This window comes from Periplaneta americana, chromosome 2, assembly GCF_040183065.1.
Source record: "Periplaneta americana isolate PAMFEO1 chromosome 2, P.americana_PAMFEO1_priV1, whole genome shotgun sequence".
Classification (NCBI taxonomy): domain Eukaryota; kingdom Metazoa; phylum Arthropoda; class Insecta; order Blattodea; family Blattidae; genus Periplaneta; species Periplaneta americana.
The window spans coordinates 188,627,254-188,640,499 of NC_091118.1; the positions used below are offsets into that span (position 1 = coordinate 188,627,254).

Here is a 13,246-nt window from a genome sequence, read left to right on the forward strand (position 1 = left end):
CCAAAATTGCTGCCGCATTAAGAAATAAGGGCTGGATAGTAGAAGAAGAAATCTCCTGTCTAGCTGAAAATGGGTCAACGAGACGAGTAGATATTTTAGCGTACAATGCTAACACTAAACAGGGCATCATTGTGGACCCCACGATACGTTTTGAAGTAGAATGTCATCAGTCAGCCGAGGTCCACCTTGAGAAGAAGTTGATCTATGAGCCTACAGTCAACTATTTCAAGCTGAAATATGCCTTAATTCACGTTGAGGTATTCGGCTTGCTCATAGGTGCTCGAGGGACTATACCAGCTTTTTTCGAAGAATTTCGACGGCAGTTTGCTCTGCCAACATCTCTGAGGGATGACACTGTGATAATTGTGTTAAAAAAAATCCTGCCAAATCCTAATTAATCACATGGTGCCACATTAATAGCAATTGTAATTTTTCAAGCCCTATTCTTTGTTTCCCTTCTTTAAAATTTAATATCTATGTTTACATATATATAATAATTTTTTGAGGATATACTGAGTCCGTAGGGCTACCCTCAATGGGGGGCAGCTTACTATTATTATTATTAAATACATACATAACCATTGTTTATTTCACAGTGTTGAAAACCATCTGTAAGTGTCCTGCATGACGCACCTTAATGTCACTCTTTTTTTATTGATGGTTTACGCTTTCTTCTGACAACCCGCCAAGCATGGAAATACAGCTGGAGAAGCAATTCCTGCGGCCGGCTAGCAAAACTTCCATATTTCCTCTTCTCCACCCCATTGACACGACAACGAAAGCATTCGAAAGCTCCCTCTAAATTCGAATCGATAAAGAAATGGTATAAAATTTCTGTACTGTATGTCTCGCCATCGGTCCAGAGAGCGATACTCCTCTCTGCTGTTGACTAATTATTATTTTTTTTGGATAGATAGGGTTTTTAATTCGGTTTTTAGCGACGCTCTATCAACAACTATGTTATTCAGCGTCAATTGAATTGGTGACAGCGAGATGGTATTTGGCGAGTTGAGGCCGAGGATTCCCCGTGTGATTAACTGACATTTGCCTTACAGTTGGGAAGACATAGGTTAAAATTCCAATTAGATAATCAGCTCAAGCGGAAATCGAACCCACGACCAGGCGGAACTACAAAACAACAGGCAAACGCACAACCGCCTGAGGTACTCCGGTGATTAGATAGATGTAATAAGTTAATAATAATAATAATAATAATAATAATAATAATAATAATAATAATAATAATAATAGTTTATTTAACCTGGCAGAGTTAAGGCCATATGGCCTTGTCTAACACTCAACCAGGAGTAGGCTATATCTGCGATACAAAAACACTACAAATTTACAAAATACAGCACACACATACACACACGCACGCACACACACAGAAACACACACACAGATAGTTATAATGTAATGTAAACGACAAGTCAATAGAAATCAGGCACTATATAACATACAGAAAGAAAAGAAAAGGCTTAATAAAATGTTAACAGTAAGTTAAAATAAATGAGACATACAGAGTATAAAAATATGAGACAATAATAATATTGATGATGATGGTAATAATAATAATAATAATAATAATAATAATAACAAAAAATAGTAAAGTAAAAAGCATATAATCTGTAAACAGGCGAAAGCGTGGATGAATAAATGGTTGATGATTGAATAATTTCGAAGGAAAAATTGTTCCGGAGCCGGGTATCGAACCCGGGAACTTTGGTTGATGATTGGTTGGATAAGCGCGAGAACAATTAATAATTGATTAGATTGATGGAGCGACAGATGGATGAGTGGATGATGGACGGATGGACGGATAGACATACAATTGCATAAAGTAATGAATTGGTAGACGAAGGATGAACGGAGCTACGGTTGGATAAACAAGTAGATGGATTAACATACAAATAGATAGATTGTGGATGGAACGGTTTGTTGGACAAGTGTAAGGACGAACATACTGATAGACTGATGGGTGAATAGGTAAATGAGTAGGTGGACGGTGGATGGACGGATGGATGTAAGAATGTATGAGTTGACGAGTGGACGAACGATATAGGCTGGGTGGACGGACGAATGAGTAAGTGAACGGTGGATGGACGGTTGGAATGTAGGAACTGTTGGGTGAACGAGTGGATGGACGAACATATCAATAGATTTGATGAGTGGATTAACGATTGGGAAGGTGGGTAATGGCTAGACGGGTAAATATAAGAGGGGTTGGGTGGACAGACGAACGTACTGATCGATTGGTAGAAGAATGGGAAGGTGGTTAGTGGATGGACGAGTGGATTAGGAAGAGTTGGATGAACAGACGAGCGGACGAACATACCGAAGAAGTTATGGGTGAATATACAATGGACGAATGGGTGTAGGAAGGGCTGGGTGGGTAGATAAACTTAAGCAATGGATTGATGGATGGATGATGGATAGTATATGGACGGGCGGATGTGAGAAGGATAATGTGGAGGAGTGAAAGACGAACGTATCGAAGGATTTATGGATTGATGGACTAAGTGGTAGGTGGATGCTGGATGGACAGGCGGAGGTAAGAAAGATTGGATGAACTGACGAACGGATTAACATACCGCAAACCGAAAAATTTGTGGGTGGATAGATGATCTACGGGCGGATGTTAGAAGGGCTGGGTGGACGGACAAACTTAATTGATGGGTTGGACAAATGGGGGGTGGATGGTGGATGGACGGGCAGATGTAAGAAGGGTGGACGGACGAACGGACCGAAGGATTTTCGGGTGAACGGACGATTTGGTAGGTGGATGGTAGATGGACAGACAGATGTAAGAAGTATTGAGTGGACTGACGAACGAACTAACGAATGTATCAAAGGGTTTATGGGTAGATGAACGAATGTTTAAGAGGATGGTGGATGAATGGATTGATGGATGTAGTAAGGGCTTGGTTGAAGGACGAACTTATCGATGGATTGATGGGAGTATGGACGAATGTGTAGGGTGGATGTAGAAAAGCTTGTGTTGGCGAACGTACATGCGAACATACCGATGGATAGATAGGTGGCTGGATGGATAGATGAATGGATAGACGAACGTGTATATGAATGGCATATAATGAATAAAAGAGACAACTGGTTGAATGTACAGGAGAATGGTTGGTTTAATAAGTGATCAAAATCAAGATAGAGTTTCAGAAAGGATAGAAGAGCAAGATGACTGGATGGACTTAAAAACGAACACTTGGATGGATGGAAGAACTCATGGAAGTGGGTACGGAAACCATATAATACTTCAGAGTAGTTAAAGTGAAGTGTTAACAGACTGATTTGAAATGGAACAGAAAAAGAAGGTACCGGTGCTCAGCTAATTTGCCTATAAACGACAGTGTGATCTTGAACCTCTGCTCCCCACTAAATTTACTTTGGAGAAATTTCAAGAAAGATTGATAAGGGTGATGATTAAGAGGAATGTCTGACGTGTTAGCCAAGAGGTACAAAGTTCGAGTACATGAAATGTTATGCGTAACAGATATGATACAGAAAAAAGTGCTACTTAAAGAGCAGACAATACTGTACCTGAACTGTATGATAAGGTTACCGGCCCTTCCGGAAGAGCCGAAGAACGTGAGGATGCACCTGGCCACGAGGTATATCGTGAACTTTGTGGTGCAGTCTACTGGACACTGACCTTCTATAGCCCAACCTCCACCATCCTCCCCGATACAGCTGCAGTTTCCATACGTCTGTAAGAGCAGAATGTCACATCGAATGTTAAAACTTATTAACAATATGGGAATCGAGGACAGAGCGGAAAAAACTTGCTCGTCAGGCTTAAAAAATAGTTAACGACCAGGAGCTGCTGCTTAAGATTGTAGCTAGTTTGTGTTACAACCAAGAAACTTTTAAAGTCATAAACAGTTTAAAATTAAAGTTCAAGTAATTTTCTATAGTTCTGTCTACTAGTACTAGATCACAGGAACATAATTAGTTTGCTGCAGAGAATCGCATGAATCGTTGCGTTTGAATGGATTTTAGGACCATTTCCAGGACGAAGAGATGAGCGGGAATTTTTTTTTTGGGTCAGCTTGAGAGTTGTTGATAAATTAAATTCTAAGGGCCATATTCATAGATATTCTTAGCGCGGGCTTCCGGTGGATGATCAGCGAACTAATGTTTTTCGTATTCATAAACTAATGTTAGCGACATGATATGATATGAATCCTGTACAAGTCGATAGCCGGGGCTAGTTTAGCACGCTCGTAGCGCGTGCTAGCGAAATGTCTATGCATAGCATCCCTAATTTTCAATACATACTAGCAAGATTGGGGACTTAGAGTGACGGTGAGTGAGAAATAGATAGAAACCAATACCCTCGATAGCTATTGTTCGGGAAAATAAAGGTTATCCTAAAATAATAAATAAATAAAATAATAATAAAACTAATCAAGACCAAACAAGTCATTTAACACACAAATACAGAAAGTATTATCTATACTAATAATAAATCTGTAGCCGAAATTTTTCTGGTAATTTTCGATTTTCCAAAAATAATTGGTCCTAACATATATAATTAACCACCCTGAAACCGAAAATCGCTTTTTTGAAATTTTTGTTTCTATGTCTGTCTGTCTGTCTGTATGTTTGTTACCTTTTCACGCGATAATGGCTGGACCGATTTCGATGAAAATTGGAATATAAATTAAGTTCGTTGTAACTTAGATTATAGGCTATATGGCATTCAAAACACGTTATTTAAAAGGGGGGTTATAAGGGGGCCTGAATTAAATAAATCGAAATATCTCGCTTATTATTGATTTTTGTGAAATATGTTACATAACAAAAGTTTCTTTAACAATTATTTCTGATAAGTTTTATTCTCTGAAAAATTTTGATAGGACTGATATTTAATGAGATAAATGAGTTTTAAAATTAAAATAACTGCCATCTAAGGCGGTGTATTGAAATAAAAAACAAATGACTTCGTCTATAAGGGGCCTTGGACACAACAATCGAAAGCTATGAAACATAGCCTACAGACAATGTTTCTGTGCTTGTATGAAGTAATGTCAGAAGCTAAATTAACCGATTTGTGTAATTAATTATTATTTCATCATTGGAAAGTGTAGTTTCTCTGAATGGACATAATGATATAATGTTATTACAGTAACTTGTGAGTGAATTGAGGACAGGTAAGATTAAAATAGCTTCTTATGCACAGAAAACTTGATAGGTTATTCTGTATATTCATTTCCTGTATTTCTTATAATAATGTTTATGAACATATTCATTTTTATCTCAGAGAATTAACGAACAACGAGAGTGTATTGATTTAGTATGCAGTAATAGTATGTTAGCTTAGCAATCCATTATTTTAAATTCAAATTTTAACTATGCTCAATTGAATCGTGTTAAAATACATAAAATACATATGAAATAAATGCAATGCAAAAAAAATTGGGTAATGAGCCAAGCAGATTATGTTGCGCTGTTGTAAAAGTTGTTCCTCCTGAGATTCAAGAGCTCCCACAACAAATTAAAAACTTTCTAATTCGAGTACATCCGTTATCAACACACTTTTTCATAATATAATATAATATAATATAATATAATATAATATAATATAATATAATATAAACATAATAATAAATCTGTAGCCAAAATTTTTCTGTTAATTTTCGCTTTTCCAAAAATAATTGGTAATAACAATTAAGAAACATGTTAAAGGAATTGTCATTGCGCCAAATGAGTGGTCTCTGGATCAAAATGATCGCATTTTAATATTTTAAATACAATTTAAATTAAGTAACATATTAAACGATTTATCCTACTATCAAACACGAATGTTCCCTGGATCAAATGTCCTATTTTAATTATGTAATTACTTTATATTTATTTCTAACGGGTGCAGCGGAGCGCACGGGTACGGCTAGTGATATAATATAATATAATATAATATAATATAATATAATATAATATTGTTTTATTAATTCAGTCTAATTGACATATCACAAATATAAAAAGTCAATGACACTTACCCATGTAAGTGATCATTGTGTACTATACATTTATCAAAATTAAAAATTAAGCCAACGTTTTCGCCCTTCGGGCATCATCAGGCTTTTTTACATACAATATCTTGTACATTTTGTCTCTTATTCTGGAACGAATGATTAATCACAACCTTTTTAATAATGAAAATAATAACTATTTAAAACTGACTTATGGTAATTAACAATCTAAAATTAATGTACAGATATGAAAATTTAATACATAATAATGATATAAAATTGTGGCTGTACTGCTGTGTTGTGTTTAAATTATAACATCATAAAACTGTGAACATGATAAAAACATTTCATTCCTCTTTAAACTTCATAATTTCATTAATTGGATGATTTTCTGAAATTATGAAATTTAAAGAGGAATGAAATGTTTTTATCATGTTCACAGTTTTATGATGTTATAATTTAAACACAACACAGCAGTACAGCCACAATTTTATATCATTATTATGTATTAAATTTTCATATCTGTACATTAATTTTAGATTGTTAATTACCATAAGTCAGTTTTAAATAGTTATTATTTTCATTATTAAAAAGGTTCCGATTAATCATTCGTTCCACAATAAGAGACAAAATGTACAAGATATTGTATGTAAAAAAAGCCTGATGATGCCCAAGGGCGAAAACGTTTGCTTAATTTTAATTTTTAATTTTTCATATTTGTATAGTACACAATGATCACTTACATGGGTAAGTGTCATTGACTTTTTATATTTGTGATATGTCAATTACACTGAATTAACAAAACAATATTATATTATATTATATCATATTATATTCACTATCTGAACATTTCAACATGCTTTCTAAGATACAGAAAGTAAGGTAAATTACAAACGTTAAAATAGTAAAGATATCATAAAGTTATTCAATCAAAACTGTGCTCCAGACATTTAAGAACATATTTTTAGGAGAAAAAAATGTCATAGACGTTTTGAATTTATCTTTTAAAAATGGCTAAGGTATATGAATTTTAGTGAATTTCTTTATCCTGTTATTTTTTAATTTGGGTCCCAATTTTTTTATAACTAATCTCGAATTCAAGTTGTTTCAGAAATAATATTTCTATATACAAGAAATGGAAATTGTGCTTCAATTAGAAAAGAAAAATCAAATTTAACTATTAATTTCTCTGCCTTCTAGACTGGTTATACCAACAGATAACAACATCGCTGATTTTGAGATAACAGACAACATTTACCTCTTGCCCATATCAAAATTTTGTACTTGTGGTGGTCACCACCGTCTCCATTACCATTTCATCATTTCTCTCGTAAAAGCGATCCAGCTCAGGAATGGGAACCTTTGGACTGAGAGACAAGCAAGCTGATATAGCCGCGTAGATCTTGGTGAATCATAGCAGAATCGTTTGTGGCATAAACGTGGCGTACCTTGGTACCATTTATCATTTCAATTGTTGTGCAGCCCGCATGACAGGCCGAGTAGAATGTGGTGCTGCCATCTGCCGAGCATACTGGAGAGTACTTGAGCATGGTGCCACAGTCACAGCCGCTGTTGCAGGCCGCTGTTAGATTCCAGCTGCGAGATTAAAATAATAGTATTCTTCATTTTTTTTTTTACAATTCATTTTTATTTTCAGATATGCCTAGTAATATAATAAAATAAGTATATATAAATTTCAATGATAAGACACATCTGTTTGCAAATGTTTATTTGCTATATGAACATGGAATATATTAACTTTTTCGCCTTATTGAGCATCATCAGATATAATAAAATATGTAATCTGAACCTTGATCAAATTGAGCAAATAACAAATCAGCAATATATTATACATGGTGTTGGATCTTCATGAGCTTTATGTATAAAACTATAAATAAAATTGGAGGATAATTAATTTAATGTGATACAAACTTTTAAAATTGAAATTGAAATTGATTGTGTATACATATAACTCATGTTACAGTATAAATACAAATTAGTCAATTAGAATTATAAGAATTATCAGTAATGTTAAGATAAATTATGAAAAAATAAATAAAATCAATATATTAGCTTACTTACTTACAAATGGCTTTTAAGGAAACCTAAGGTTCATTGCCGCCCTCACATAAGCCCGCCATCGGTCCCTATCCTGTGCAAGATTAATCCAGTCTCTATCATCATATCCCACCTCCCTCAAATCCATATTAATATTATCCTCCCATCTACGTCTCTGCCTCTCCAAAGGTCTTTTTCCCTCCGGTCTCCCTACTAAACACTATATGCATTTCTGGATTCGTACATACGTGCTACATGCCCTGCCCATCTCAAACGTCTGGATTTAATGTTACTAATTATGTCAGGTTCGAAGAATACAATGCGTGCAGTTCTGCGTTGTGTAACTTTCTCCATTCTCCTGTAACTTCATCCCGCGTAGCCCCAAATATTTTCCTAAGCACCTTATTCTCAAACACCCTTAACCTATGTTCCTCTCTCAGAGTGAGAGTCCAAGTTTCACAACCATACAGAACAACCGGTAATATAACTGTTTTATAAATTCTAACTTTCAGATTTTTTGACAGCAGACTAGATGATAAAAGCTTCTCAACCGAATAATAACAGGCATTTCCCATATTTATTCTGTGTTTAATTTCCTCCCGAGTGTCATTTATATTTGTTACTGTTGCTCCAAGATATTTGAATTTTTCCACCCCTTCGAAGGATAAATCTCCAATTTTTATATTTCCATTTCGTACAATATTCTGGTCACGAGACATAATCATATACTTTGTCTTTTCGGGATTTACTTCCAAACCGATCGCTTTACTTGCTTCAAGTAAAATTTCCGTGTTTTCCCTAATCGTTTGTGGATTTTCTCCTAACATATTCACGTCATCCGCATAGACAAGAAGCTGATGTAACCTGCTTAAAAGAATTAATTAAAATTCACATTGTTCGAAGAATGAAATGTCTTAAGGAACTATATACAATATTGATGTTGTGTTGTGACTGATGGATCTTTTCTTGTCGATTGGTTGTAATTATACATGTAGAATTTCAATCGTGCAGTATACGTTTGCTCAATTTGATCAAGGTTCAGATTACATATTTTATTATATCTGATGATGCTCAATAAGGCGAAAACGTTAATATATTCCATGTTCATATAGCAAATAAACATTTGCAAACAGGTGTGTCTCATGATTGAAATTTATATATACTTATTTTAATAGTATTCTTCACCTGACATAATCAGGAACATTAATTCCAGACGTTTGAGATGGGCAGGGCATGTAGCACGCATGGGCGAATCCAGAAATGCATATAGAGTGTTAGTTGGGAGACCGGAGACAAAGAGACCTTTAGGGAGGCCGAGACGTAGATGGCAGGATAATATTAAAATGGATTTGAGAGAGGTGGGATATGATGATAGAGACTGGATTAATCTTGCACAGGATAGGGACCGATGGCGGGCTTATGTGAGGGCGGCAATGAACCTTCGGGTCCCTTAAAAGCCAGTAAGTAAGTACTTTCATATTCTTTCTCACATTACATTAGTCTAGTACAGTGATGTCAAAGCAAGCGCATTTTTCTGACCTTGACGTCGTGCGCGGGCAGCAAGCGCTAAGTATGGAAAGAGGAAGGGTTGTGTATATGAATAAGCAACCTGTTGGTTTAAGAAAACAGTGGTGCACAAACTTCAAACGGAACGTGAAATTTTATGTCGTTATTTTTATATGGCTTCTTTCTGTTTAATATTATCTATATTGTATGTAAAACAAAAGTACCAACACTGATTTCTTATATTGCACTTGTGTTTTAAATCTTAATAACATAATAGAGAGTTAAGAAGGAATATTCACTTAAATTCCATAGTAGTATAATATTATAGTGTATTAAGTGGATGAAACACATCATTCATAAAGAAAGTGATATTCCAAAGAAAGAGATTGAGTATGACATGATAAGTTGGAATTTATATTGATGGTATCTTTAGCCTTACAAAAGTAATCAATAAACTAATCAAAAAAAATATTACAGTACAAAGCGAAGTTACCTAGGTGCTGTATCTGTTTTAAGTGTAACTAATATTACATAACAAAACTCTTATCGCATTATGCTTTTAAGGTGATATTTGTGAGCAACTTCCTATCATCAGATTATTAAATTATTTTCTCGAAATCTGCTGAAGCTATAGAGCTGACATTTTTACAACACATGGGCACGTATCTTTTGCTTATGATGTAACAGTAGTTGCTTTTTTAATTCATTTCCTTACAAACAATTTCCATGCGAATATTTTCAAAAATTTCAATACACTATCTTCAGTAATACATATATACATTCTGTAAGGCTACTAAATAAATAGGCCTATACCTGAAAATTTCATTTTTCTGTACGAAAAGTTGAGAAAATATTTCTTTTGAATAAAAAAATCAAACTTGTGAAAAATGAGCATTAAAATTAAAACTTACTTTCTTATAATGCACTTATACTTCACAGGAAAATCTAAAAATTAACATGGATACAGTTTTAATAAGTTCTCTTCCCTTTATCTATTGAATCAGTGCTGGCCATCCCTGAATATAGCTCGACCAAGGCATATACCACCTCTTTCGTCTGTCTCTTTCCTTTCTGCTGTAAAGCGCTCAGGCTCTCCTGGGCTCTAAAGCGCGCGCTTGCTCCTGTGGGCATCAATTGACATGCCTGGTCTAGTCCTTACTATAGAAAATACCTTCTTATCTTCATATTAACGGAGACTCGATGTTTAAATGACAAAACATAAATCATATATTTACTCCGAAATAATCAAAACATCTATTAACTATATCGGTTGATTGTAGGTGGAGAGTGAGAATATCCACACGCACTTCGGTTGTTTTACGGACTTATTGTGTTACCCCAGAATTTAATTTTTGACATGGGGAATGAATGCTTCATAAATTTTGCCCGGAATCTCCTCGTTGAGAAACAGCGTTCTCTTACATCCCGTAAGTCCATCTCGCAGATTTCCCTTGTAAAGAGGTCTTCATTACAATCTTTATTATCACTACACGCCAAAGACTACTATTATTAATTATAACAGGAGAGTTATAGATCATACCTTCCATCTGGCAAAGGAGATCCATGCAGGTCGTCTACGCTGCAGTTGAGGAAGCTGTACAGTATAAATCCCAAAATATCCAGCGTTTCCACAAAGACATTCCACGCTGCCAGGTAACGCGCTCGGGGTTTGAACTTTGAGATGATAGTACCCGATGCCATCACACCCAGAGCGGAGAAGACGAGGCCAATAGTGCCTGCATATATTAAATTATTTCGGTTTAAATTCAGTGAAAAAAAAAACACTTTAATTTAGGCATACAATGTAGTATAATTACTTATTTTGTGGTCTTTAAACTATTGTTAAAAATTATGCAGAAGAATTGAGGAAAAATATGTTGTGCAATATAAATTTTTATGCTCGACCATGCCGAAATGTAGTAATTATACACCTGGCAGCAGACCTTTAATGCATGTCATTAAAGTACACCTACTCATTAAAGGTCAGGTCTTTCAGCCAATGACGACTCCGGTTACAACTGTTCAGTCAATGACAGGTCAGCTTTCTACCGTTATAAAACCGCAAGTATCGATTATTCTCGGATATGCAATCGAAAGACAATTAGCGAAAAGTCACGGAGGCTGGAAATCCAATACTGTCGCAGAAGGTTATGTTCTGTTACTATAATAATTAGCGTTAATTGTAAATAATATTCAAATAAATTCAATTTGTCATCTCGTTTTTCAATGTCTAATTTAATTTCAATGTTATCTCTGTAGGTTCTTATGGCCTAGCAAGGTCAATGTGGACATCTGTTCCTCGGAAAAAATCAATACTTTCGCGTCTGCGCACATCTCACAACATACGGGACATTGCTCCAGGTCAGATACAATAAAATTAATAATATCAAGTTAGAAATATGGTCGAGCATAAAAAGTCGTATGAAACTCGCCTATAATGGTAATTAAAAAGCTCGTATGAAAATTATGAAACTCGCTTGCGCTCGTTTCATAAATATCCATACTCACTTCTTAATTACCTTCATTATAGGCTCGTTGCATAATGTACTAGTATTACACTGAGACCTGTTATGAAGCTGGATTTTGAGGCGCTTTGTCTAAACTGCGTTTCTAAGTACTTGGGCATGAAGATCCAGTATCCAATGAAAGCGAACAGGAAGAGAACGGAGCTCATGGAGTTACACACCAACACCTTGTTCCTCGTCAGTCTGTACACAACTTGCTTGAAGTCTGAAATCAATTAAAGAAATTGGGATCGTGATAGAATATTGTTTCTCATTAGACGCTTTAAATCTTCCTCAAAAATAGCAATTAAGTTCCTTTGAGACGTTGCAAATGATATTCTAGTTTGTAGTTTATTTCTTGAACTGACATTAAAAAGGCACTTACAGCGCTTGAGTTCACAGTGGCTCGCAGTCAGGAGTAATATCAATTAATGATAAATATAACACTAACATTATAGCCTCAGAGATAAGAACTTTAATAATGAAAAGTGCCGTCCATATTTGTATAACTTAGGTCAGAGGGCATACTGGGATAGTTGGAAATGAGAGAGCCGATGAATTGGCAAAGATGGCAGCCAACTCTGATGTGCCACTGTCGTACAATTTGTGTCCGATATCATATATCAAAAAAGTAGCCAAAAACATTATATGCAAGAATGGAACGAAAGATGGGTCAATAGTGATAAGGGAATTCTTACAAAAGAGCTGTATCTTCCAACGGTCTATGATCGTAATAAATGTAAAGTAATAACACCAAATTTCGTACTGACACAGTTTTTGACAGGGGATGGAAAATTCGGGGAATACTTAAATAGATTCCATATTAAAGATGATGCAACTTGCATTTGAGGGGAGGAATCTCAAGATGTCGAACATGTATTATATGATCGTCCAGTCTTTTGCCGTGAAAGATACGAGCTTGAGTTGTTACTGAACACTTTAAATTATACATTTACCAAACCGTTAACCAATATACTTACAAACTACAAATCATATAAGTATTTTATGTCCTTCTTGAATAAAGATTCGTGAAACTGTAAAATGTTAAATCGTATTAGTAAAAAAAAAAATCGTATTAGTTCTAATCAACTATAATGAAACTGTAAGTCTTCAATTTCGCATACTATAATATTGTACTATTGGTTTTAATTTTTTTATTTTAATTAGGCAGTTGATTTCTAATTTTGAGCCATT

At 35.0% G+C, this 13,246-nt stretch overlaps 1 protein-coding gene across 2 annotated transcripts in view; it reads right to left on the reverse strand.

The window, feature by feature from the left end:
- Nucleotides 1–13,246, reverse strand: part of LOC138694951 (solute carrier organic anion transporter family member 74D-like) — a 53,028-nt gene that overhangs the window by 12,097 nt on the left and 27,685 nt on the right. For both annotated transcript variants that reach the window (XM_069819171.1, XM_069819170.1), the window contains exons 8-11: nt 12,114–12,278; nt 11,089–11,284; nt 7,433–7,580; nt 3,553–3,719 (exon numbers count right to left, since the gene is read on the reverse strand). In XM_069819171.1, the coding sequence (XP_069675272.1) occupies nt 3,553–3,719; nt 7,433–7,580; nt 11,089–11,284; nt 12,114–12,278 (676 nt within the window). The remainder of the gene's footprint in view (nt 1–3,552; nt 3,720–7,432; nt 7,581–11,088; nt 11,285–12,113; nt 12,279–13,246) is intronic.